The 26,978-nt window shown below is 42.4% G+C and overlaps 1 protein-coding gene across 1 annotated transcript in view; it reads right to left on the reverse strand.

The window, feature by feature from the left end:
• LANCL2 (LanC like glutathione S-transferase 2) overlaps positions 1 to 26,978 on the reverse strand; it is a 233,402-nt gene that overhangs the window by 192,462 nt on the left and 13,962 nt on the right. Inside the window, exon 3 of the mRNA XM_086941734.1 lies at positions 2,327 to 2,444. Within this exon, the coding sequence (XP_086797860.1) occupies positions 2,327 to 2,444 (118 nt within the window). The remainder of the gene's footprint in view (positions 1 to 2,326; positions 2,445 to 26,978) is intronic.

Consider the following 26,978-nt stretch of genomic DNA (forward strand, 5'->3'; position numbering starts at 1 on the left):
TGCAGAACCATCTTGTTGTGTGAGAATGCTGCATCTTGAATGTACCAGATGAAGAGGGTATCAACAGAGTAAGTGGCCTCTCCCTAGAAAATCCATGGCATGGCCAGAGCCATGTCATAAAGGCAAGCCATGTAGTGCAGGCACAGGGTGCAGGATAGCGTGGTATATTGGGTCGACTGGGCAAAGCTGGAGACTTTACCACATATAATTTCAGTTAAAAACAACAACAATAAATACTAATTCTCTAAAACGTCATTTGAAAAGGTGTAAAGGTCCAATACTGAAATTTTCTAGCGACGGGGAGCTGGTCAATCATAATCATTAACACTGGCCACTGCTCATAACCTCACAAATGCTCTCACAGAAAGAAATCATAATGTAGGTGAACAGTTATATTACCAATGAGACCATCAATTACATGATAGATGATATCACAAATGACATTGATGACACTACAGAGGACATGGCATTTGATATATCCAGGATTATTTGGGCATTACTATTTATACAGGAAAGATTTGACAATTTGTAGGCTGAAACTGAGAAAACACAGTTTGAAATTAGGATAACAAATTATTTGCATAACAAAATAAAAATATTATGAGCACAAATATTTTTAATTAACATTAGAAAATGAATAATTTTGCTGTACACTTTTTTGTTCTCATTTTCAACACGTTAGAGCTGACTAACATGTGTGTGTGTTTAAGTTAGCACAAGTAGGCAGTATAACCAGTATACTGGGCCTTGGCCTTGTTGCACTGACAGCTTAAGAAATGTGGCTTTTAAAAGTCACACAGCGTGAATGATTCCCCTCACTCATTTAGTGCTTTTCCTATAGACAAAAATGGGCTCTTTTCTGTGTTGTTTTTTCCAACTGTTTACTAATGTGCGCATATAATGTTGCAAATGTACAAAGTTTGAGCTGCCTGTTGGTTCAACTATGGTTTTATTCATATTTAAATGATTAATTGTTCAATCACATAAGCCACTTCCCCTTGTATGTAGGTTAGAGGTTCTCATTGATTAATGATTATTAGTTTTGGGATGGTTTCTAGAATAAGCCTGCTCTACATAAATACGATGTTAAATGTTGATTGGTTTCTGTCAAGGTATCTTTATTAGTACAGCTGATGGTGCTACTTCAGGCCATGCAAAGGGCATAATTCTTGACTCCTGGGAAACTAATAACTTTTGCTGTTTTTGGTATGTATGCCAGCCTTTCCTTGCTTTAACATCGAGCAGTCCTTATGTCAGACTGTTATTTAATCCGGCTTTAGCTTTAATCTTATTGAGCCGTCCCTATGACAGTTTGCTCTTTGACTCTAGTTTTAGGATATTTTACAAATTATTAAATTGCCTTACTAATCTTTTTGCTTTCTGTAATTCTTAGTTTTCAACTTTTAATCCTTTAAATAAACCTTAACTGTTTGGACTTTAAATCTTGCCTTTTGTATGTTTCTTTAGTGGCCTAGGGCCCCTGTCCTTTGGCTCTTTGAGTAGAAAGCGCCAACACATCTAACGGGATTGAGGACAACTTAGTTAAAGAGTGATTCACTTAATTATGAAACACAACTACTAAGTCATACACTCACTCAGTGAAGTACTAACTCACATGCTAGCAAAACAGTAAGTAAAACAGTAAGCCTTTCATTTTATTCACTAATTTAGAAATACTTTAGTCCGTCAATCACTTACTGTGTGACAATTACATATAAAGCTGTAGAGTTAATTGCCCTACTTGTGTATGCAAATACATTAATGATCAGTGAAATGTCTACCCACTTAATTGATGTGAGGGAGCCGGTTTGCCAAAAAATGCTTTCAGATATGTTACTTAAGCCATGAGAACTATTTCTAATAATGTGAAATGCTTTCCATACTGAGAACAAGTAGGAACAATAAAGAAAGTAGTAATTTAAAGTCATGTGTAAGTACACTTTTAACAAAGGTCAAAAGTATTGCTGCATAAACCATCAGTACAACACTGATATTGTAATGTATTATGTCCTTTGTGAGATTATAATTTATGTAATGTCTGATATAATCTTTGGCATTGTTTGTAAAGTCATGAGCAGAGTATGAAGAAGGAGGCTATTGTTGCATACTTCTCAATGCCTGGCAAATGTTTTTTTTTAATTATGTTTTGGATCATAATCATTTCATCCCTTCAAGCATAGTTTTAAGGGCTTATATTTGCATAACACATACTCACACACAAACAATTGCCCCACCCTCACCCCTTACTATTAGGGGAAAAGGAAGAGTATTTTAAAAGGATAGGGGTACATGTAGTCTGTGATCCTGATAATCATCAGAACCTCACCTGTGTAGCCAGTGTATGCAGAGCAATCATGAGGATCAGCTGTTTTTAGTCCTTCTTCCATCTGCTGCAGAAGATCATCAACTTTTGTCTGAATCCGTCTTGCAAATCGAGAACGGATCTAAATCAAAAGAGGGAAGAAATACTTGAGCCTTTGGAATCAGATTCAAAAAGATAATTAAGCATATTGTCTTGTATGAAAGGCTCAAAAACTGAAAGCTGCTATGATGATAATTTGTGGTCTGAACTTTGGATGGGGGATCCTAACTTTTGTAAACTCTCAAATTATAGTTCAAGAACTGAATCCAGGACAGTCACAGAATAAGCATTGACAAAACTCATAGTGTAGCTTTTGTAGAAAATCGCTGATGTGTGGATATGTGAAAGGGATATAATGAACATGTGAGAATTGTGCATTCGCCAGTATGTAGTTATAGTTAGGACCTAGGTTCCATGGGAATAGCATTTTTTGTTTTGATAATAACCTTGGGGCTATCTGACGAATCTTCACTAAATTTTCAAATGCAAAATGCATTTTCCCCATGCAATTTCTCATAGGGATTTTTAAAACAACTACAGCCCAAACTGCTGAACGGAATTAAACTAAATTTAGCAGAAAGCTAGATCTTGGTCCGGAAAGACTGCTTTTTAGGTTTCGCGTACGTGGCGTGCATGCGCTGCATAGGACACCTTTAGCCGTTGCTCTGCTCTTTTTGGAAGCACATACTCGTGCTTGTGGTGGCATCCACCCTGCAGGAGCGTACAGCGGCGCGCCACAAGCACGAGTATGTGCTTCCAAAAAGAGCAGACTGCTCTCCCCAGCCCGGGTGCACGCATCACTCGCGGGCTCACCTGCTGCTCCCCCTCTCGGTCACAATTAACTTTCGCAGCCGCGCTTGCGTTTAAGTGCTTGTTTTTCTAGCGCTCAAACTACACGTACAAACTTAAAATACACGGTTTCCCTTCACGTCCGAGAGAGTTGATCCCAAATAAGATTATCATTCACCTGGTGTTTCCAACAACGGAATCATTTTCAGTTCTTATACAAATGTTGAAGACGCAAAAGGGGCTAGAGATCACCGAAAAACTTGGACCACTTGCTGCTTACGAAAGCCTAACGAAAACATTTAGACCATAAAGGAATGCATGCATTTGAAGTTCCAAATAGGAGTTCAGGTATAACAACCCATGTTTTACGTAACTGCATCAAAAGAACTTATCATTTTCTCCTCCGAAAGGATTACTGGCTCACTATTGTAGCGGTTCCAATCCCGAACCTAAAATTCCTCACCATTACCACCTAATACGAGCTTGTGGCATAAAATACAACCTAATATTAAGACTTTTCCCAGCAGATCTCTCGGACAACCAGCACACATAAACTGCAGCAGGCGAGTCGTTCATTACTTCCCTTCAAAGGCACTTCAATTGTTCCCTCACCTTCGTGCTTCAAAATGTTAACCAAAGCGTTTCAGGTTACGTAATTTCCGACACCACCGGATGTGCGGAGAGGTTTGTCTACTTGCTCTTGACCAGCTAGTGGGAGAGTCGGGTACATGTAGATCGAAGGTTGAAGGAATTCAAATTTGAAGACTGCAGGAATTCATATTTGAAGGGGTACGAAATCGGAATTTTGTCCGGTTCTTGGAGAATTGCATGTTTGTGATGGTGTAGGAGTCAAAACGTTCACCTAATGGGTGTCTCTTCAGTTGTCTTTTATTCCCGAGGGTATGGCATTTCGGGACTTTTAGTTACATATTTAGGTCTATCAGACAGCGCAATTTTATTACCCATTTTCTGATAATTGAAGCTGACTTTCCATGGCTCCTCAAAATCCTTAAGACGACCCCTGGCAAAGATAGGGTCTGAGGCAGTGCTTAATATGGAAAAAGTGCAGGTACCCTGTACCAGAGTACCTGCTTGTTTCTAAGATGTGCGATACTCTCCAATTAAACATATTATGTCACTCTTGAGAAGTGCAGGTACTCTCCCTCTCAAAATAATCAAGCATTGGCATAGCCAATAGGTCTCGCCTTTTGGACTTTATAAGTGTTTAGACTTGCAACAGTTTATGTTGTTGCACCAAGGATATTGTACTGCGTAACTAAATACTTATAAGGTTCCAAAGGTGATACATATTGGCTACGCCAATGCTTGTTGTAATTTGGTGTAAATCTGTTCAGCAGGTTTGGGAGTTAATAATTAAAAAATGCACCATGTATATCTGTTGATGCGGAGCCACTGCAGAGGATCCGCAGATCCACTTGCCGCCAGCAATGCTGATTGGTTGGCTGCAACTTGAGAGGAAATTTATGGCCACCATTTTTTATATAAGCAATCGGTTTTGGGGGGAAAGGCGGAGACAAAAGAAGAAATAGGATATAAGGGGTCAGGATAGAGATATCCTAACATCATAAGACTGATGGTCTGTGAGGTACTCCTCATGGGCATGAAGGTGTCCAAAATGTTGTTTGGGGGCAAGCACTGATCTGCGGCACTTAGTACTACCCCACCGTGTGTATCCAAGATGGAAACGTGGCTCGAGTGCACAATTTTAAAAAAGTACACCCAATCACAGACCCACTAACGCACTACCTCCCATACCCCACTCACACACCCATCCAACCACTGACACCACTCACAGACCCACAAACCCACTCACACATCTTCACAGCCACTCCCACACCCATACAGTCATTCACACACCCACGCACAGACCCATACAAACACACACCCACTCATAGACCCAAATACCACTCACACACCAAGTCAAATACTTACACACCCACTCACACACCTATAAAGTCACTCATCCACCAACCCACAGATAAACACAGCCACTCATAGATCCACACAGGCACTCACACACTCATTTACACACTCACACCCAGTCACACACCCATACATACACTTACTCACATTCATTCACACACCAACATAACCACTCACATACTTACAGGCACACACAGCTACTTACACACCCATTCAAACACTCATGCACCCATTCACATGTCCATTAACACACTCATACACCCACTCGCAGACCGACAAAACCACTGACACCCATTAACACACTCACACAATGATTCACACACTCAAACACCCACAAAACCACTGACACACCTAGACAGCCACTCACACACCTAGACAGCCACTCACACATTCATACAGCCGCTCACACACCCACTCACAGACCCATTCACACACTCACAAATGCACTGACTGACATACCCATTCACACTCACAAAACCACTCACATCCATTCGCAGACTCATATACCCAGCCACACACACTCAGACCCACTCAAAAATTCAGTTACACACCTACACAGCCACTCACATACCCATACAGCCAGCCACACACCCATTCAGAGACCTAGAAAACCCTTCACACTCATATACAGTAAGACAATTGACAAATTCACTAACACCCATGCAGCCATACACACACACCAATGAAAGACCCACACAGCCACTAACACGCCCACTTATACATCCACCAATCAAACTCTCCCACACTCCTACACAACCATTCACACAACCACTCTCAAATTTTAATAGGATATGTTTAGATTAAATGTGCTGTTGTTTTGTACTGAATGTGTGCTTTTGGTTGGGAATGGATCTGTGGACCCACCCGCAACATAGCCAGCAGACCCTTTATTTGGCCTAGGATGCGCAGATTTAGTGAACATTTTTTTTAATGCGAAAATTCAATCACACCTGCTACAGTTAATGTGAAGATAGTAGGCCATTAAGAGAAAGTCTTGTGAACGTTTGACTTACTAGTAGGCAGAAACTATTGGGAACATGGTTACTATGGAAACGGAGCTAAAAGAGTGAAGGGGAAGGGAACAAAAGAGACTGCAGTGTAAAACTGAAAAGCAAACTAGTGTACAAATGTTGCTTAGTAGGGAGTTTATGTGTTGTAATTGACAATATTTTATAAAATACAGTAGAGATGCAAAGCATTAACAGCAGATTACTGAATGCTTTTAAGGGCTTACGTGTGGATCCGCAAATCCACCATGGATTTACAAGGGTACCACGCTGAGCGCAACAGTGGATCTGTGAAATAAACAACTAAATTGGGATTCTTTACAGGAAAAATGGAAAGGGATCAAAATTAGTGACAAATTAGAAGTGGTATAACAAAAGAAAAAGATGAATGGAAGTCTGTGATTTTCTAAGAACAGGAGTATGAGTAAGAGCACCTGGGGAAGGGTAGCCATTTAGGAACTTTTCTGCTGAGAGTGGAAGAGGATTGCCATAGTTCTGACATGAGATTTGCAGTGGAAATCCGATGTTAACAGAACTTACACTAAATGTTGGACAACAGCAAAGAGATTTTACAGGTATGTTAATTAGGTTGTTCTATAATAAGTATATTAAAAAACGGTGTGAGTTGATATAAGCTGAGAGAAAATGTGTGGCTTCTAGACACTACAGTAAAAGACAAAATAGAAGGGAGCTTAGATGAGAACACCAACTAAAATATAGGGTGCAGAAAAGGGGGAAGAGACTTTACTATACTGAAAAATAGTTGTACTATTAAGCCAGTACGAATTAATGTGGGTTTCAGCTTACAGTATGTAATTTAATTTGCAGCCACTCACACAGTCATATAGGCATTTACACACCCAGGTACACTCCCACAAAGTTACGTACGCACCCACTACTCATATATCCAGACAGTAACTTACACAACTGAGAGTCCCGCAGCATGCTGAGAGCTGGCTTGGGCCACAGGGGCACTGGGCCTCCCCCCCCGCAGCCCATGAGTGCAAGGTGGGTGCCCTGGGTGGGCACCCACCTTAAGTAATGTAGGACCAGGGATGGAGTCCGCAGTGCCAGAAAAGGGTCAGGGAGCTGGGCACAATGCCCCCCTACTTTTTACAAAAATACAACTCTGGGGATGGGGCCCCAAGGCCTTTTTTACGCTTGGGGAGGGGCCCCCTCCACTTGAAAATCAATAAGGCCCTGGGGGATGGTGTACCCAGGGTCTCATGAGGCCCAGGGAGAGGCCTTTTGAAGAGAAAATTAGAACGTCCTCTAATTCATCTCGGGAGACATATAAAATAGTAAAAGATCTTAAAATTCCTAACCCCCCGACGGTGCAAGATACATCAGACACCAGATGTAATCAATTAGCGGCATTCTTTGAGAATTTTTTTTTAAACATTTTACAATCCCTACCGCAAAAGTCCTATACCTCTGTCCCTGCAGATCTCACCGCCACTATCTCTGGCTCCTCTCTGGATTCCTTTGCCCAGATATCCAGAGAAGATTTTCAAACTGCTCTGTCCACCATGAAGAGTGGATCCCCTAATGATCCGGCACCCATGTATATTCTACAGCATGTGGGACCTACCATCTCCCCCCTGGCTACGGATCTCATTAATGCCTCGTTTGATCAAGGGGTGGTTCCCCCTGGTTGGAAGCACACAGTAGTGAAGGCGCTACTAAATAAAACAGAACTTGACCCCCTTGACTTTGCCAACCTCCGACCAATTTCTCTGCTGCCAGGGCTTAGCAACATCACAGAGAAAATTGCAAACCAACAACTCTCTGCTTTCTTAGAAACCAATAGGTTGCTTCGCACCTCTCAAACTGGTTTCTGCCCTGTCCAGGGCAGTGAGACTGCACTATTAGCAGTGGTCGAGGAAGCAAGGTGCATCTTGGATTCAGGAGGATCGGCTGCACTGATCCTCCTGGATCTAAGTGCAGCATTTGATACTGTGGACCATAAGATCTTAGTCCAGCGCCTCTTCAACTTAGGGATAAGGGGCACAGCATTGCTGTGGCTCGCATCCTTTCTGAAGAATAGAACCTTCCAGGTTTGGGAAGGTAGTGCGCGGTCCAACCCATTTCCCCTCCAGTGTGGAGTGCCTCAGGGCTCTTCATTGAGCCCTGCCTTATTCAACATTTATATGGCCCCCCTGGAGGATGTGGTCGCTCCCTTCTGGAATAGAGTCGTTACGTACGCAGACGACACCCAATTGGTCGTCTCGCTTTCTCTGGAAAAGGGCAACTCTGAAAACCTGCATAACTGCCTCTCCGAAATCTACACATGGATGTGCGACTCTCGACTTAAATTAAACGGCACAAAGACAGAACTCATGCTTCTGGGCCAGCAAATGACATCTCTTCCGACCTCCATCTGGCCCTTGTGCCTAGGGGACCTCCCTACACCGAAGAAGGAACTCAAAAGCTTAGGGGTGTGGCTTGAGCAGGACCTCTCCCTTAAGACACAGGCTAAAAAGACTGCTGGCACCTGTGTGGGCTTACTCCGTTCAGCCCGTAAGATTCTCCCCCTACTTCCGGCACAATCCAGAAAGTTGCTCATTCAGGGTCTAATCCTATCCAGATTAGACTATAGCAATGCCCTTTTTCTGGCCACTCCAGAATCAACCATCAACATCCTTCAGCTCATCCAGAACTCAGCGGCCAGGCTGCTGACAGGCACCCCCCGGAGATCATCGGCTAAACCGGCACTCAAGGCCCTCCACTGGTTACCAGTCTGGGAGAGGATCAAATTCAAGTCCCTGTGTATCACCCATAGATCCCTTCAGGGCAAAGGGCCTCCTATCCTGGTAAATATGCTCTATCCCTACAAAGCCACCAGGACTTTGCGCTCCTCCCATGGAAACCTGGCCACTGTTCAAAGAGTTAGGAAGGCTCGAACTGGAGGACGCCGCTTTTTGGTCAACGCCGCGACCCTGTGGAACTCCCTTCCGATTAGTCTTCGATCCGAACCGAGCTACCTGAAATTCCGTAAACTCCTGAACACGCTCCTGTTCCCACAGGATCCATAATAACACCCTCTGCCCCCCTCGGTTCCCCTCAGCCTTCCTCTGTACCCCAGCGCTGGGATGCTCCCGGGCAGCCATGTGCTTTATAAATCCTTTTTCATTTCAATTTCATTTCATTTCATTCTTTTAAAGGCTCAGGGAGGGGACCATGTGGCCACCCTCCCCTTGAATAAAAAAACACCGCCTTGGTGGATGGGTTCCCAAGTGCCTAATATGGCTTGGAGAGTGGGGGCACTTGGTTCACCTCCCCTTTAAAAAATATACGGCTCTGAGGGATCAGGTCCCCTGGGCCTAATAGGTCCAGGGAGGGGGGGCCACGTGGCCCCACCTCGCTTTTAAAAAAAATGACCTGGTGGATGAGGGTGCCAAGGGCCTAATAAGGCTTTGGGAGGGGGGCCTTCCGCCACTTTGATAAACATGAGACCCTGGGGGTGGGGTTACCAGGGATTATTGATGATCAGGGCCCCTCTCCCCTTTAAAAAACATAAGGCCCTGTAAGGGCTTTGCTGCAGGCCTTGTGGCCAACCTCCCTATGACCGTGTGCATCAGGGGGTTGGCTTTACATATGCTAATAAAATATTATTTCCCGTTTAAAAAAACTAGAAATTCACTGAAAAAAGCAAAGGTAACATTATGGTTAGGTCTGATAAAAAGATATTTTTTAAAGAAAACTTACAAATATACAGAAAAAACAAAGGTTAAAGTAGCGTTATAGTTAGGTGAATACGTCAGTGGCAACATTAACATTTTGAACTAAACAAAACAAACAAAAATTACCAGCTTTAGTTAGCAAAGCTATCAATAACTTGCGCTTCCGCCATGCACTGCTTATTACCTTACATATTTCATCACTCATCACATGTTCTATGAAATAATTTATGACATCACTGATGACATTGCAAATTACTTGTTTCACTAAATACACAAGGAATTAACTCCTCAAATAAACATGGAGAAATATGCCAAGCACTTCGGTAATCCAATCCAAAATATATTTATCTTCGAGAAAACTATCTTCTGTGCAAAGATCATGGGAAAATGAACCACACAGCCTAACCCATGAGTTACAACTCCTCAGCCAGTACAAAACAAATGGGAGTGGTGATATACCTAAGACATAACCTCCCTATGTCAATCACACAAACCCAGACCGACAGGGATGATAAATACCTAATCTTAGTTAGTGCACTTCACGGTTGACTACTCATTGTGGCCACGATCTATGACCTTAACGCAGGTCAGGAAGTGGGGAAGCTAGCTGATAAGCCTAGAGATGATACTGTGCTGACTGGGGATCTCAATATGGTAAGGGACCTACACACTTATAAGGAAGGGGGGCACAATTTCAATGCAGGAGCCTTTTTCAAGAGGCAGAAAAAGACCAGTGACAACCTAGGCCTACGGGATGCCTGGCGGAAGCAACATGCAGCAATCAAGGCTTGTATCTTCTACTCCCATGAATATTGTACCCATTCTTGGATTGACTACATATTACTGATCAATTCCCTGATGGGGCTCGCTTGTGCCATGGACCCAACATTGGTCTCAGACCACACACTGGTCATAGTTCAATTAGGCATGGGAAATAGAAGACCACCAGGGAACTGGAGCCTGCACCCATCCCTACTTAGAGACCCATTTACCAAAAGTAAAACAGAGAAAAGAAAAGAGGAATATTTTGCACATGACGAGGGGGAGGGGTACCCGTCCCCAGAATGTGGGATGAATTTAAAGCAGTCATCTAGGGACATTTTATAGCCGTGGCTGCCGAACACACAAGGAGTGATCAACTCAAAGTGTAGAAACTAGAGAATGAGATCAGAAGGCTCGAAAAACAATGGTTGCAGCACGCCTACCGTTGTATTACCTGTGCGCTCACAACAGTCAGAGGTCAAGTGCGCAAACTATTTTTTAATATGACGCCTAAGGAATTGCAAACATCAGTGGTCAGTGACCTTGTTTTCCCTGTTGAAGTGAAACTATGGCACCTGGGGAAAAGATATCTTTTCAGCCAAGTAGATACAGCTAGGCTTATCCTGAATAATATGGATATTCCTGTTCAGCTGACGTTTATAATGCATAGGTTTCTTTAAAATGATATGCTGTGCTGCGGTGAGAGAACACAATTGATCGTTTCGTGCATCAATATTTGAGACCTGATCTAAGTAGTTGTTTTTCCTCCCTTTCTCTACTTGTGGTTTGAAATTGAAGTTTATTTCTTGAGAGTTTTTTTTTTATTTCCTACCAAGTAAATCGTGTGATTTCCATTTATAACCTTTCTAAAGCCGGACTGCATTACTTTTATTTTCTGCCAATGTATTTTTTGGTGATTCTGAGTCTTAACTGAAGCTGTTTAAAAAAAAAATAATATTACGTGCTGTAGCATTTTTATAAATAAGTATATACAACTTGCACTGCTGTGCAAAACCGGTACAGAATTTATTTGGTAAAAAACGTTTTATGTTTTAGAGTGACATTTGTCTTGATTTTTGCAAAATGTATAATATTTCATGTGTGTTTGTATGTTGTTTATTCAATATTCGCAGTATTTTTTTTATGAACAAACCTGAATATACAATTTATACACAAACAAGAAAAAATTGTTATCTGTTATAATGAAAGAAAATTGATTGACGTTTGTTTGTGCTGTTTTTATTTTCCGTTATGTAGGCTTACCTTTATGCTGAATTACACAATACTATAAAATTTACATTGTTAAACTAGGGAGCATGTGGACGAATTTTGCTGCACAATGAATTAAAGCTCGCACATGGTTGTTTCCCCTTAAAAGCCTTCATGTACTTAGAAGCTTATCGAACATATTGGTCTCAAATAAGCAAAGTCGTGCCCACCACCTAATCTACCAATTTTTCTGACTGTACTTTCAACATTATGCTGTGCACGTAGTGTCCACCTCTGTCTTTGGTGATGTGGTATAATTATTCACCCACTCCAACTGGGAGGTGCCATCTTGGCAATTCTTCATTCAGCTATATACAAAAATATACTCTTCTCCACCAAACATTAATAAAATGAGATATACTACTTTCTATACTACTTTCTCTGCAACTTCCTCTCGCCACCACCTTTCTACCTATGCTACAACATACGTCTCCCTGATGAAGTCCTTGGCCCATCTTGGCAGTTCTCCCTAGACTGCTGTTATCTGTAATCTTTTGGTGAAGTAGCCTCCTGAGCTGGAACAGTCCTCAGGATGAGGTTGCATCAATTATTTGATGTGCATTTTTGCTGAGGCCATTGACAAACACATAACTTTAGACAAAATACACTGAGCTCATCATAGTTGCATGAAGTTAGTAAAGTAGTGGGCCCTAGGCCCACATACCAAGTAAAATAACAACACAGCACATGTATTGTGGGTGCATAACTGGACACAAGCATGTACCCCAGGACCTTTTATTAATAGGGTCACCTGAATGGGGACACCTGTGTTGGATGGGTGTGGGTGGGTGTTAGCACTGCCCCTATCGATGGGCTGTTGCATGATGTATCCAGCAGGACACTACAAAGTTCAGCATACATGTAATGAACAGGAATTGTATTTCAATTGCATTTTCTTCTCTCCCACAACCTAAAAACTGAAGGCAAAACAATTAAAAATATTATTCATCCTGCAGATTTTCACTATTTTGAGTTTACAAGTTTAGAATCTTAACTTGGTTTCTTTTTCCCATCGCGTTCAATCGAGTTCAGTTGGGTAAGAATGCCTCTGGTGCTGGTCCCTGATGAATGATGTAATTGTGCCACTGCCCCATTTGATGACAGACAGCAATCACAGACTTAGTGGGTACTTGGTATTGGCACACCTACCGTACCTACACACCTAGTGCCCAACAGCAAAAAAAAAGTGACCAAGGGTAAAAAGAGGCACATGAGAGACAGACTTACAGAAGGCCAAAAACTAGCTGCAGGTTCTGAACACTCAGGAACATTTTGCTGCTCTGACCTTCCCCCTGCTATGAGAGCTCTGTAGATATTCAATTGCCACACATCACTCTGCAAAGCCCATCAGCTAAAGCAAGGCCTGGGAGGTTAACACCCACACGAGAATGAAAAGGTACTACACCGAGTCGCCACCTGCCAACAGAGTTGCAGGACCAATCTGCAAGACACAGAGCCCACAGGCTGTTTAGTGGAAGGAAGGGACACCACCAGAGCACTGTGAGTGTGTGTTCAGACACACGGATTAGGACCCAATGGTCTATGCCACAAACCTGGCCCAAAGACTAATGCCCCCTGAGAGAGGACAGCGGTCTGACTTTACTTCCACCCGGCAGAGAAGTGGAAGCATACCAAAATGGTACTTGGACCACGAGGCATATCTACTAAGACACAAAGTCTACACACCCCAGAGCCACCATCACCATGACCATCCTCGCCTACCAGCTGCCCAGGAAAAGAAGAGCCAGATCAAAAGGTGGACAGAAGCACACAATGCTGTGACTGTGGTCAAGAAACTAGGACCGCACCGTCCCAGAACCTCGACACACTTCGCCACACCCCACTAACCATGACTAATAGCAATGCCTCAAGGTGCAAATCCTGCACCACCCGGAGAAAATGGGACAGAACCACAGCACCCTACTGCCCAGGGAAACAAATTCCGGAAGAGGTAACACCCCAGAGCGGGAGCTTCAAGAAAGTCCCTGAGCAGGGAATGTGCGAAACATGGCATGATGCCTCACCGGTTTAGAGAAGAAGAGGTTTAGGCCGTGGGAAGACCCTCGAGGCAGAGGGCCAGCCACACATATCCACACAAGTTGTAGGAGCTCCAAAAAGGTTCCTAAAGAGGCAATGGATATGTGGCCAGACGCCATCCCTCACTCAAGAAGGAGAGGAGAACGGAATCAGTGACTGCTCAATCATCAACAAGCCGGATCCTATCACCGGATGCCAGGCTATAAAGACAATCTCCCACTGAGAAGCCCAGTGAGCTGGTCCTAAAGAAGATGCATGCCGCTGCACACAGAAGGAGTAGAGACTCAAGTGACTAGAAGTCTAACCAGCATAGTCCCGAAGTTGGTGCATGCCGCTGTACACAAAAGAAGAGTTGCGAGCAATGAAGTCTTGCCAGCATAAGTGGAAAGAAGGTGCATGCTGAAGGACCAAGGAGAAAGAGAAGGAAGTGTGACCTGAGGCTCACACTTGGAAACCAGATGACCGACCAAGCCCATAATAAGAGAAGATCAAGAGTCACCAGGCCTGGACGGAAGTCATCTATCCACATGAAGAACCCCCAGGGTGGAACAAGGATAGCCTGGCGACAGCACAGCAGGAGAACCATGAGTAAACAGCAAGCATGCACATACAGAGTCTCTGCCTCAAGTCCAGCAGGAAAACCAGGGATAGGCCACAAGCAAGCTGGGTAACAAAGTTGAAAAGTGTACAAAACTGTGAAAATAAACTTTGCCATGGTAGAAAGGGCAACTTTTGCCGATCGAAAGAGCAGATAGAGAGCAATGTCCAACCCGACTACAAACGAAGAACACAACAGTAAGCCCAAGTCCAGGGGAAGACAGCATAATGGCAAACCCCAAAACACGCCAATACCAACACATCCCTGAACGCCATGCACCAGCCTTAATATAAAAGCATAAGCACACAAACGTGCACACATCTGCCCGGAAATGAGCTACAACGCCAATCAACATTCAGGTAAACTCAAGACGCAGTCATAAAAAAAGGAAGACAGAGCCATCCAAATGCAATGTCAACAAGCATCAGCAGTGTCACTACGCTTGCCACTTTTACACATTAAAATGTGTTTTTACAGATTAGGTAATTTGTGTGTTTGGTAGTCTGAGTTGATGGCATTGTCCTGTTTTTATTTCTACATGAGAATGCCGCACAAGGTCTGCGCTCTTCATCCTTCAACCTGTTACAGTTCCATTATCAATGACACGATACGTTCGCAGCAATTTTCGCAATTTGGAATTTCCACAACTTTTGGCCTGTTTGTAAGCAGTAAAATCAGCTGCAACCAACTTATACCAGGCTTGCATTTCAGAATTCAACAATTCTTTCTTTTTCGTGTGTTGTGTTTTTAACTAATAGTCAAAAGATCAGTATTCAAAAGGCTCTGTCTCTAGTATAGTGCAGTCTGTAGAAAGAAACTACCAACCTACAAGCTGAATTTAGGCTGTATCTGCCTTTTAGGCTGCTACAATCCACATTTGCCCTTCAGTTGATAGTCCATTAATTAGTAAGACTAGTGTGGGACAGACTAAATCTTAACTGATCCTTCAAGAGAAAACTTTATTCAGAAAAAACTTTTAAAACCTGGACATCTACTCTCAGATAGATCAGCTCTCTGATACTTCAGCTCAGGCCAGATTCTGTCATATGCTTGGCGTAACAGTGGACTTAATAAAAATTCATTCATTATGGTCTCCATGTGAAGAATCATCATCGTTGTGCTAGTAATTATTAGTATTATGTTGAGGGTGGATAATAAAGAATAGTGGATGGAAGACGGTAAAGATCAGTTGAACCCGGAGACTTGCACATCCTGCACTCTCCTCAACCCTCAAGTCACCTGCACTTTCTCCCATGCATTGACCTGCACTGTCAGCCCTTCTCCGCTCGATGAATCACTGTCAGGCTCAGCTACCAGTCTGCTACACTGACATAGCTAGAGAATAAATAACATCAAATGTACAACTGCCACCTGCAAGGTGTAACAAGCATTCGAAATGCCAATAGATCTGGCTTTAAAAGAATGTTGTGTGGTAATGTTAAGTAGTACAAGTAGATAGTGTGGGAATGGATATGTATCTATGAAGAAGCAAAGAACTGTAGAATAATATTGATGTAGGTTAAAAGGTCAGATGACAGTTTCACGGTGAAACCAGGCCTAATAATTCATGTAGGTTAACGCCTACCTTCCTCCCATCTGTGCTTCTGCCAGAGAAAAACACTATAAATGATCTAGATATCTACAGCAATTTAATAACTTGTATGCCCTTGAAAGTTCCACTTCAGGTAACTGTATAAATAAACAAAATGATCCCAGCTGTGTGGGGAGCCTTTACTTATTTGTGGAAGCACACAACTTCTGCCCAATCAAAACATGTACTCCTGGCTCCAAACATGAGAGCGGAACCAAAGCTTCTCACATAACTAACTATAAAAATGACATATAAAGTTGTGCACAAACATTAGCAACCTAAGACAATAACATGCTATTCAGCACAATGCACAATCCTAGAAGATAGCATTACATGTGTGTTTTCAAGAAATGGCTCCATCACCATCACGTTTTGCTCTGGAGTACAAATTTGAGAAATAATGTAGACGGGAGCACCGAGATCATTTTCTATTAAGAACTATGAAGACAGTTTTAATAGTGGTCCCCAAACAAGGATAGAATCGACCAGAGGCAACCACTAATAGACCCCTCTGCCTCTTAATTCGGGATTATAAATCCTAGGCAAGGTAATTTCAAATAGAATTTTATGTGAAATAACCTTACTGATACAATCAGATCAAAGCTGGTTTGTCCCTGGCCTTAGTACATCACCAACCTTAAAACAACTCTTCCACATTATGTTATTTATCCCTATTGACAACGCACTTCCATCATTAGTGGCATTAGATATTGAAAAGGATTGCTTATATATTTGTCGTCTTATATAAAAGAGTAAATTTGGCCTACAATTATTACTAGGATAGACTTTCTTTACTCATCCACCATGGCGAGGGTGAAAACCGGACAATAAACCACTGGCTTGCCATTTCAAACAATTTAGAGTTGACAACGGACTGGAAGTCTCTGGCATTAAACATATAATTTCCTTGTACACATATGAGCTACTGCTTGATTTCCGAGATCCTGACGTTTCATTGAGGTATGGCAGGGCCGGCTCTAGGCTCATGGTGGCCCTGTGCAGGGAGCGTAGCCTATGGGATAGGCTTGTTTGAGAGAGTTGCGCGGGTAAAACATGCTTGTCCCCACTAAGACAGATAGCAAAAGCGGGGGCGGCTGCCAACATTAGAGAGTAGAACGGAGGGCAAATGGGTGGTGGGTGGGTGGTTTCATAAAGTAAACCCAGTTAAGTAAATTAAATAAAAATTTACTTACTGTGGTTGCTGCTGGGTCCCCCTTGTTACAGTCTTCTTCACTTGTGACTCCAGGGCCCCAGCTAACTCTCTTAACCAACCCTGGCACTGCCCTGGTGCTGTTAACCGGCGTCAGAGCAGTGAAAGTATTGGTGGCAGCAGTCTCTATCAGTACTCACAAGAGGACTGGAGGCTTTTACTTTCTCTAACCCAGTTGTCGTATGACAGCTGGATTAGAGAGGCTTAAAGTGCGCAACGGCCAGCCAAAGAGACATGCGCACTTTAAACAAGTGCAAAGGCAGACCACGCATCTCCCTGCTGCCATTCAGCAGGCCCACCCCGTCCTGACACTCTGTTCAGGACGAGATGATGAAAAATGAAATTGTAATGAATTAACTTCATTACCAATTTATTTTTCATCGCTGGGGGCACTTCAGTGGGGCGACGCTCCTCCGCTGTAACGAAGGAGCTGCCCCTGGGCAATAGCCTGATGAATGTCAATCTTACTCTATTGTCCTGGGGTCGTTATATGTTTTAACTAATTAGGAATCCAGATATATCACTCGGATCCAGGCATAATTGCTGGAAACATCCGAAAGCCAGTTGGTGTAATAATAAACTCAGTATGTTTCTGGAATGGTTTGCCCCTATTGGTAATGGAGAAGGTATCACTATCCAAAATAGTGATACTTCCAAGACTGCTGTAATTCTTTATAACTTGCCAGTCATTTTGCCCCATGCTTTTAAAAAGGGCACACTACTGGGGCACTGATCTGAAAAAGAAATAGACATGGGGTAGGACTGAGCCAACTTTTACTCCCTATAATATGAAGCAAATTAACCACTCTGGATTAGTCTCAATGGCAAGTGATATTGACATTGGGGGAAAGAAAGAAGATAGTTTCTAACTTTTGAATTTCTTATGTTTGTGTAGTTTAAGTTGGGTTTGTCACAAATAACAAAAAAGTGCATAGGTGGGGGGTGAATCATGAATGTAAGAGATAATTATAACTTTAGAATTTGTAATATAGTTCAAGTCTGTGTTGAAATGAGATAAAAACTAAAGTTTAGAATCCAAAAAGCCACTGAAATTCACTGGTTATAGTATACTGGGCTAACTATAACTTGCGCCCCCGCCAAACACTGCTAATGACTTCACATATTACATCACTTACAACATGTTAAATTACATCACTAAGGACATCTCAAATTACATCATTGATGATATCACTTGTTACATCACTGAAAACAATATAGTCCTTTACACCATAGAGTAACTCAGTGTACATGTGAGAATCTATAACATGGAAGTAGCCTATGGCTTGGAGGCAATTGTTATTGGGCACGTTGTAAGTCATATGGTGCATGGTTTGTAAATCACTAAAGTTTAGGGTGGACTCAGTTCACCACGTGATGTGGGCTGTAGAGTTAGGATTGAAAGTAGATTGTGTCTTAAGGCGAAATCTTGTTCCAAAACATCTGTGTGAAAGGTGTTGACAGTAAATTTTCCATTAGTGGCTATCTGGCCATGTGCCAATGTTAATTAATTGCAATACAGTGGTACACACAAATTCTATTTATTTAGGATGTTTATAAGGTGTGAATGTTTATTTCCATAATTTTGCAGACGATTTTGATGCATTAAAGATTGTAGAATAATATGCAATGTAGGGGAGAACCACTTAGATATGGTTTATATCTTACTGGTACAGTAAGCATGGCTCTAAGGTTGAATGACACTATACTCATCTCAAGATCATTCGCAATGTATTTACTAAACACAGAAGAAGAAGAAGAAGAAGAAGAAGAATTCTTTATTGCTCAGTTAATTAAAACCATTGCAATCAGCATATTTACATGTAGATGAACTTAAAATAAAACTTTTGTCTAGTAAAATATGACTATCAAACATTTCAGTTAAATAAACTTTAAAATGTTCTAAGAACTTACTTGAGCAAAATAATATATGTTGGAAGACGATTAGGCTTTCGATTATCTAAATGCTAAGTCATTTTGTAAACAGGAAGAGAATAAAGAATAAAAGGCAAGCTTGCAGACTCCCTGCAGCCTTTACAGATTCTTTGGGGTTCGTAATCCATCCGTGGTAATTGTGGCTTGAGTTTGTGGTAGCGGCTTGATGGGACAGTAGTGGGAGTTAAATGTTGTATGGGTTAGTGTCTTCCGGGCTCTCCCTTCTGTCGTTCTGCTTCTTACGAGCTTTTTCCAGGAATTTTACCAGATGACTTGCTAATTGGATGTTTTTTCCATCAAAGCATGCTTTGACTGCCTGCCGGCATGTCCTTATTCCCAGTTTCTTTAGGGTTGGCTTTAGATGTTGTCGGCGCTCCTTGTCCAGACCTTTGCAGATGCATATTAAGTGAAGGATGTCCTCTTTTGTGTCCCCACATAATCGGCAACTTGATGGCATTTGTGGCCGTTTCCACGGGGGAAGATGGATTTGAGATGGCAGGATGCCCAGCCTTAGTTGTATAAATTTCTCCTTTGTAGACCGTGTAAAACCGGCTCCTAAGTAGCTTTGGCATGAGCTGCTGGTGTAGTTTTGGATGACGATCCAGCCGTGTGCCCTTTTCGTTAATGCAGCTTTGTCCTCTATTAGAGACATGGTCCTTACAGATTTATTTGCTAGTTGTTTGAACAAATTGTGTGAGATGTTGCTCTTTCAGGCTTCTTGTAGCTCCAAAGTTTCTATGGAGTGCTTTAGATAATTTGCGGCAGCACTCGTGTTTCTCCCTGATAGCTCGTTCCAGAGATGATAATCCATGGATGAGGCATTGGCTCCTCGTATTTTGTGCCAACTTTTGGCATAGACCCCCATTCTGTCTGTTACTTGATTTCTCAGGCCAAATTCGAGTCTTATCTGTGCTTGTGAAGTGTATTTGGGCAGATTAAATAACATTCGCATTGCCCTGGCTGTTGTTTTGTTCAGTATCTGTGCGTCCCTTCCTCGGAGGCATTCACTTCCATAGGTGATAGCCGGTGTTAGTTTTGCTTGGATTATTTGTAGGAGTGGAGTGAAACTGCGGCCAGATACTTTCTTTTTAAGGTTTCTCAGTGCAGCTGATATTGTGGTACCTCTCCTTGATATTGCTTCCTTCTGAGGGAGGAATGTCCCTTTTCTGTCAACAATTACCCCCAGGTATTTGTACTCGTCTACGGTTTCCACTGTTAGGCCTCCCATTTGCCAGAGAAATTTAGATGTGGCCGTCTTCTCATTTACTCTCATGGCTTTTGTTTTGGAGAGGTTTATGCTGAGGCCGTTCGTGGCTGCATGGGTGTATGTTGTGTTGATTAGGTGTTGTAGCCCTATCGGCGTCCGGCTAATGAGCACAATATCATCGGCGTACATCAAGTTTGAGACTATAAGTCCTCCTAGTTTTGGGGCGTGAGGATTGCATTCGTCTAGCATTGGAGAAAGATCCGACATAAAAATATTGAAGAGGGTCGGGGCTAGAACGCACCCTTGTTTGAGGCCCTTGGTCGTCTGTACTTTTCTTGACAGGCAGTCTCCTGAGCCTAGCTTGATTTGTACCCATGTGTCCGTGTGTAATAGCACCAGTTGTGATAGTAAAGTTGTCGGCATTTTCTTGTTGGCAAGCTTCTCCCATAGTAAGTTTCTGTTGATGTTATCGAAAGCGGAGGTGAAGTCAATGAAGCATATATAGAGGGGTGAACTGGCGAGTTTGGCGGATTCAATTTACAAAACACAGAAAATAGATAGATAGATAGATAGATAGATAGACAGATAGACAGATAGATAGATAGATAGATAGATAGATAGATAGATAGATTGCTAGATAGATATCACACAGGTAATTTACAGAGGCATGAAAAAGGACTGTACAAGGAGTATTCTTATTACTCACCTTTACATGACTTACAAGCTACACTTGGCCGAATCCTGGCCCTGCTGTGTCCTTGAATTAACTTGGACAAACTTAATCTGATCCTAAGGATCTTTTGCTGGGGTTAACCTGGGTTAGACAAACGTCATCCATGCCCATGTTGAGGCAACATTGTGCTATAGTTGTGACTGGGGCATATAGGGATTGCCTGGGGTAGCTGATACATCATTATTTTATAGACAATCAAGGCATAGCCTCTGATGCACTACTTGAGTGGCCACTAAGGTTTAGTCAGGGGCCTCTGAACTAATGAAGCAGCAGTAGATCTGAAGTCACTAGATATGGAACTGTCCTTAAGGGACAAGAACTTAGGCTAACTTGAGCAGTAGGCATTACTACACCTTATGTGTAAACAATTAGTACTAGCAGAGAGAAAGAAGTAGGCTGCGACTGCTGGGAAAATTAGATTGCTTGGAATAACCAGAAAAGGCCATGATCAAGGCTCGTTATTGCGCAACTTATGGGAGGTAAGAACGAAAAGTGGGACCTACAAAGCAAAAGGATAAGTGGATCCTACATAATGACTTGCCTCAGATGCAATTACCTAGATTTGATTTATTTCCACATGGTCTGGGGCTGCCCAAACATTAAACAGTTCTAGAAAAGGGTTACAGAACTTGTAATGATCAATAAGAAGGAGAATGTATAAAGGGTAAACAGCTGCTTCAAGAAAGAACTGTCCTGGCGCTAATAAACAGGCTCAGGCTGCAGAACTCACCAGCCTAATCACTTACGTAGGGTCCTAGACATTGTTTAGAAACAGAAAGGTTTTGAGCTGTACCCTGTACGTACCCAGGTTCTGTTGGGCATGCAAGGCAAGAGGCACAGCATGTCAGGCTCTGGCCAATATTATAATTCGGCAAGCATGTTATGTTCTAAGAGGAAGTGCAGGCTTATACCAGATAAACAACAAGGCCATGTAAGTTCTCTGGCCATAATTGTAGAGTGCTTTATGGCACAGACGTAGAGCTGTAAAATAGCATCTCTTGATGACAGGAAGCCAATGCAGCTTGGCAAGCTCATTAGAAACAGGCAATGATTTCTTTAAGCCCGGAGCCAGCCTTGCTGTCAAATGTGTGTCTGCATCCAGCATGATTCCACGGTTACGAGCCTGAGGAAATGGTAATGGCAAATCCTCAAGCTTCTTGTCGAGGTAGCTCCATCCGAAACACAACTATTTCAGTCTTTTCACTGTTGAGCACAAGTGAATTTGAGCTCAACAAGTCTGCGACTTCATGGAGACAGCTTCTGAGATTCCTAGCTGCACCCCACGGATTTCCATCTAACCTGACAATCAGTTGTGTATCATCAGTATAGGTGTGAAATGTGACGCCAACAGATTCAATCAGCCTAGTAGGGGGACCACATAATGTTTTTTAAATAAGAGGGTCTTAGTAAATATCGCTGAGGGACCCCGGTAGCCACAGGTTTGAGGGCTCATCTAAATTTGGATATGGTCCACAGTTTGAATCTGATCCTTTAGAAAAAAGCAAACCAAGCATGGACTTTGACACAAACACTGTCTCTCTGTCCCCAGTCTCTGGAGCAGAATGAAGTAGGAGAAATCATCAAATGCCATCAGCAGACCTTACAAAATCAGGGCCACCACTTCCCCACCATCCATAATACTCTGATTTTTTCCATGGCTTTAGCCAGCATAGTCTCGGTGGAGAGACCCTTGCGAAACCCTGACTGTGCCATATGCAAATGTTGGTGAGCCTCCAGTAAATGTGTGGTTTGTTTGGTCACAACTGTCTCCATCGGCTTAACTAATAGAAGCAGAGAAATGTTGTCTTAATAAATGTGATATAGCTATTGTTTTTTATCTTCTAGAATTACAAGCTTTTCTCCTGAAGAAGGCGGTTTTCCGCCGAAACGCGCGTGGAGACGGATGACGACATTAAATGGACTGTATAGATGTGATTATTAGTGTTTTTTATCATAGGAACATTGTTTCACAAATATAAAATTGTATTGTGTTCCTTTCATGTCATTGTGTACAATTCTTCTGTTTTTTTTAACATTATATTCATGATATTGTTTGCCTATGTGTCTCACCAAAGGGTTTGTTCTACTTCCCCTTTTTTTAATTTAAAATAATTTTTTATATGATATACATGTTGTCAACTTGAATAAATATATATATACATTTTTTTATCAATCTCCTGGTTGTGTCAGTGCATTGGGGCCTCATTATTTCTTTTGTTCGTTAGTTAACCTAGTCTCTTGTAGGTACTCGGTTGCCTAGGAAATGTTTGTACAAGAAGCAGAGAAATGGGCCAGAATTGTGCCATGACTTTAGGATCTAGTGTTTTTTTTTAATAGAGGAGTTTTAAAAGAGACTTTAAATTAAGAGAAAGCTTGCATACACAAGAGAGTTATTTGCTGGTACTTTTGTCCAGCCCACAGGGGCCTTTATATTAGCAAAATGAGCTACATTAATGGAACAGTGGGCAGCAAACTTACCCCCCTGTAGCAAATAAAGGTACAAAGTAGAGCAATGGTTCAGAAGCAAGAGTATCACCCTGAAAAGGGAGGCAAAACAAGGTCTACACAGAGTGTTGCTGGCACATCTCTGAGACATAGTCTTGATTTCTTTTGCAGAAGCTGGGGAATGAGAAGTGGGAAAGGCAGGAGCATCATAACTGCTTGGAAAGTGAGGGAGGCTACTTCCTGGGTGTAAGTAACAATGTATAGCGATCCAACCCAAAGCAGCATCTCTGGGTTGCATATTAGGAGCCCACTACCACACTGGCTAACCATAGAAATAACCACCCCAATCAAACCCACCAATAGAAATGATACCCGAGAACCAGAAACAATAAAATGAGTCAGTAGAACGGAGTACTGGACCCATAGGGAGACACTACTTCATATTGTAGATACACTATTGTTAACATGAATCTGGACACATGTATGCTTCATCTTTGAATTACTCGCTTTTTGTTGCAACTTGGGAATATGTTGGACCAATGGTTTTGTGTCCTGTTATGCAGAGTGCAACAAATTGGTTTATTTGTTGAAAGACGTGGAAGCCCGCTCAAATAATAAACACAATCTTTGTCCGGGTCAACCACAAAAAGTCCCTAAATTAGTAAATCAGCTTAATTTAGAGGAAATGTATTTACGCAGCAATCAACAGCAATAGAGTCAAAACACACCACCAGAGAAATTCCAAACCAATTTAGAACAATATAGTAAACTTTAATAAACAGAATGGCACCAACAAATCCAATCAGTAGAGATATGAGTTTTTAAAGTTTTAGGTAAAAACAGCGCCATAACGCGGAAAAAAGCAGGTAGTGCCACTTGCTGCACCAGGGAGAACGTTCACAGGTTCTGTCCGACCGTGATGTAGCATGAGTCATATACAGGCAACAGGTTTGTCCTGCTGAAGAGTTAACTTCTCAAGTACTGTGTGAAAAGAATTCCATTCGCATTGGCGGCGGCCAGGAGGAGGAGGGCGTCAGCGCACCGAGCAGGTCTAGCAATGCGCATGGCCGACGCTGTAGCACAGTATGTTGGCACTGGAGATTTTTTTAGGTGGTTGGCACTGGCTATCGCTGTCGGAATGAAGAGCAGGTCTCTTTGGAGCTTCACGTTCGAGGTAGTCACAGGCGTTCGATTCTCGGTGCAAAGGGGTCACTTCGCTATCGCAAGGAGCCCAAAACGTCTGTATTGCCACCTTTTATTCATGAGAAGTTCACTCTGAAGCCAGCCAAGGGCTAGAGTGAACCTCTTGTAGATCAGGACTCACTCCAGCAGAAGCGAGCAGCCAGGTTCAGGCAGGTCCAATTGATGCTGGCCTTCTGGACAGTTGCAGGGAAGCCTCTGGAAGCTTGTTGTGTTCTCGAATCTCAAATAGGAGGTCAGCCAGCTCACCCTCAAAGTCACTTCTGGGATGCCTTGGCTCACGGAAAGCAGGTCCAAACGTCTGATAGCAGGGAAAACCTTCTTTTATAAATCGTCCAAAGGTCCAGGAGAGTGCTCATGAGAAGTTCTGAAGATCCCACATTTATACCTGTGCCAGCCTTTGTGTGGGAGAATTCACCGTCCTACCCCGAAAACTGGTTAGGGTCATTTATTTCTCTTCCCCTGCATTTGCTCCAAACTGTCTTGGGTGACAAAGGCAAGAGTTGGTCTGGTGTCTGATTCCTTTGTGTGTGCAGCTGGCATGGCTCTTTGAAGTGTAATCTGGGCTGGGCACAACTCCTCCCCGACCATCCTTTCAGGAATACCCTCTCCACTACATCTAGGTCTCTTTTGTCTGAAAGTCTGGTAGCAATACACAAAACACCACAGGAGAGCCATTCACAGTCATGTTACCCAGGATACAGGCAGAAAGACACATTTGGTTTAGGGAAGAATAGTAACCTGGAATCCGACCTTAACATTAAAGAGGGTTTAAAATGACAATTATTGTGAGTATAAACAGCATATCTTTATCTTGTCCCAAACTGAAGTTAACACTTGTTAAGTGTAATAAGGTAACCCAGTGTTAGTATATCAGAACTACAGCCTTAGACAGAGTGGTTTACTACCAGGACATGTAAAACTTAAATCCAAATGTTCTACTTTTAAATATGTTGCACCCTGGCCTAGGAGCCTTTAGAACCCAACTAAGACGTGACTTATAAGCATTGCCACTGGAATTATGTGATTCTGCAGCTGTAGCTTTTTTTTGCATAATTATGGATGTGCCACGTTTTCGACATATTCCATCATCTACTGCATAATCTGCAGATTGTAACAAAATAAACTTTGTTTTTAGCCCAAAACGATCAAAAGCTATTAAAAATGTTGCGAAAATGTTTGTGCAAATTCGCAAAGGCCTACTACTCATCCTTTAGATGGGTATTTCTCTATATGGTTGTTAAGCTATAACTACACTGGTGATATTTTTGCCCAGCCGGTATCACCATGTGTAAAAATAACAAAATAATGAAATAATACTATCAAAAAATGTGCCTCATTATGCTGCATGATTTGCCTTTTCTTGACGCATAATTTAGTCAACCCTGCTGTATAATTTACTGCTCCCCTCCGCATAATTCCAGTGACACTGCTTATAAGTATTAAAAAGGTCATTTTCAGCCCAGGAAAAGGTTTATTTTGCCAGGTCGAAAAGGCAGTTTAAAACAACACTACCATCTGCAGTGGCATGCCTGAGACATGTTTTGCTATGCTAATTTAATGGGTGGCACAGGGGGTGCTGTTACTCAAAAGGTGCATTTAATTTACAGGCCCTGGGTTCATGCAATACCATTTACTAGGTAATTATAAGTAAAATAAATTTGCCAATTGGGGGGGGGGAGCCAATTTTTCCATGTTTAAAGGAGAGACCACAAGCACTTTACCGCATTGAAGATCAGCGCCTCACAAATGGCCATATCAGCCCCAGACATGCAACTCATCAAACTGGAGAGCATAATAAAAAGTAAGACGAGAACAATCATCTTAATTAATCTATACGCCCATCCGAAAAAAGCGGCCAAAAAGGACCTCTTCCACCGTCTCGTTAATGTTGTTACCAACACCCGCCTTGAACACCCAAGTTGGGAGATTATTATTACGGGTGATTTCAACACCAACCTTTTACACCAACCTGAAGACGAGGACAACATCTCTGTAGCAAATGAACTGTGGGACGTTGAACCTCAGGAGATAATACCGGCCAAGAAGACAGATAAAGTGGGCAGGCAGCTGATGTGGGACCTTGAACGTCTTGGCCTGCGGGTAATAAATGGAAGAGCCATTCATGATAAACCCCCTGCCACCACCTATATAAAGACCACAACATAAGCTCCATCTTGGACTATACATTAGTTACACTACCCCTGCT

This window comes from Lissotriton vulgaris, chromosome 10 (genome assembly GCF_964263255.1).
Source record: "Lissotriton vulgaris chromosome 10, aLisVul1.2, whole genome shotgun sequence".
NCBI classification, from domain to species: domain Eukaryota; kingdom Metazoa; phylum Chordata; class Amphibia; order Caudata; family Salamandridae; genus Lissotriton; species Lissotriton vulgaris.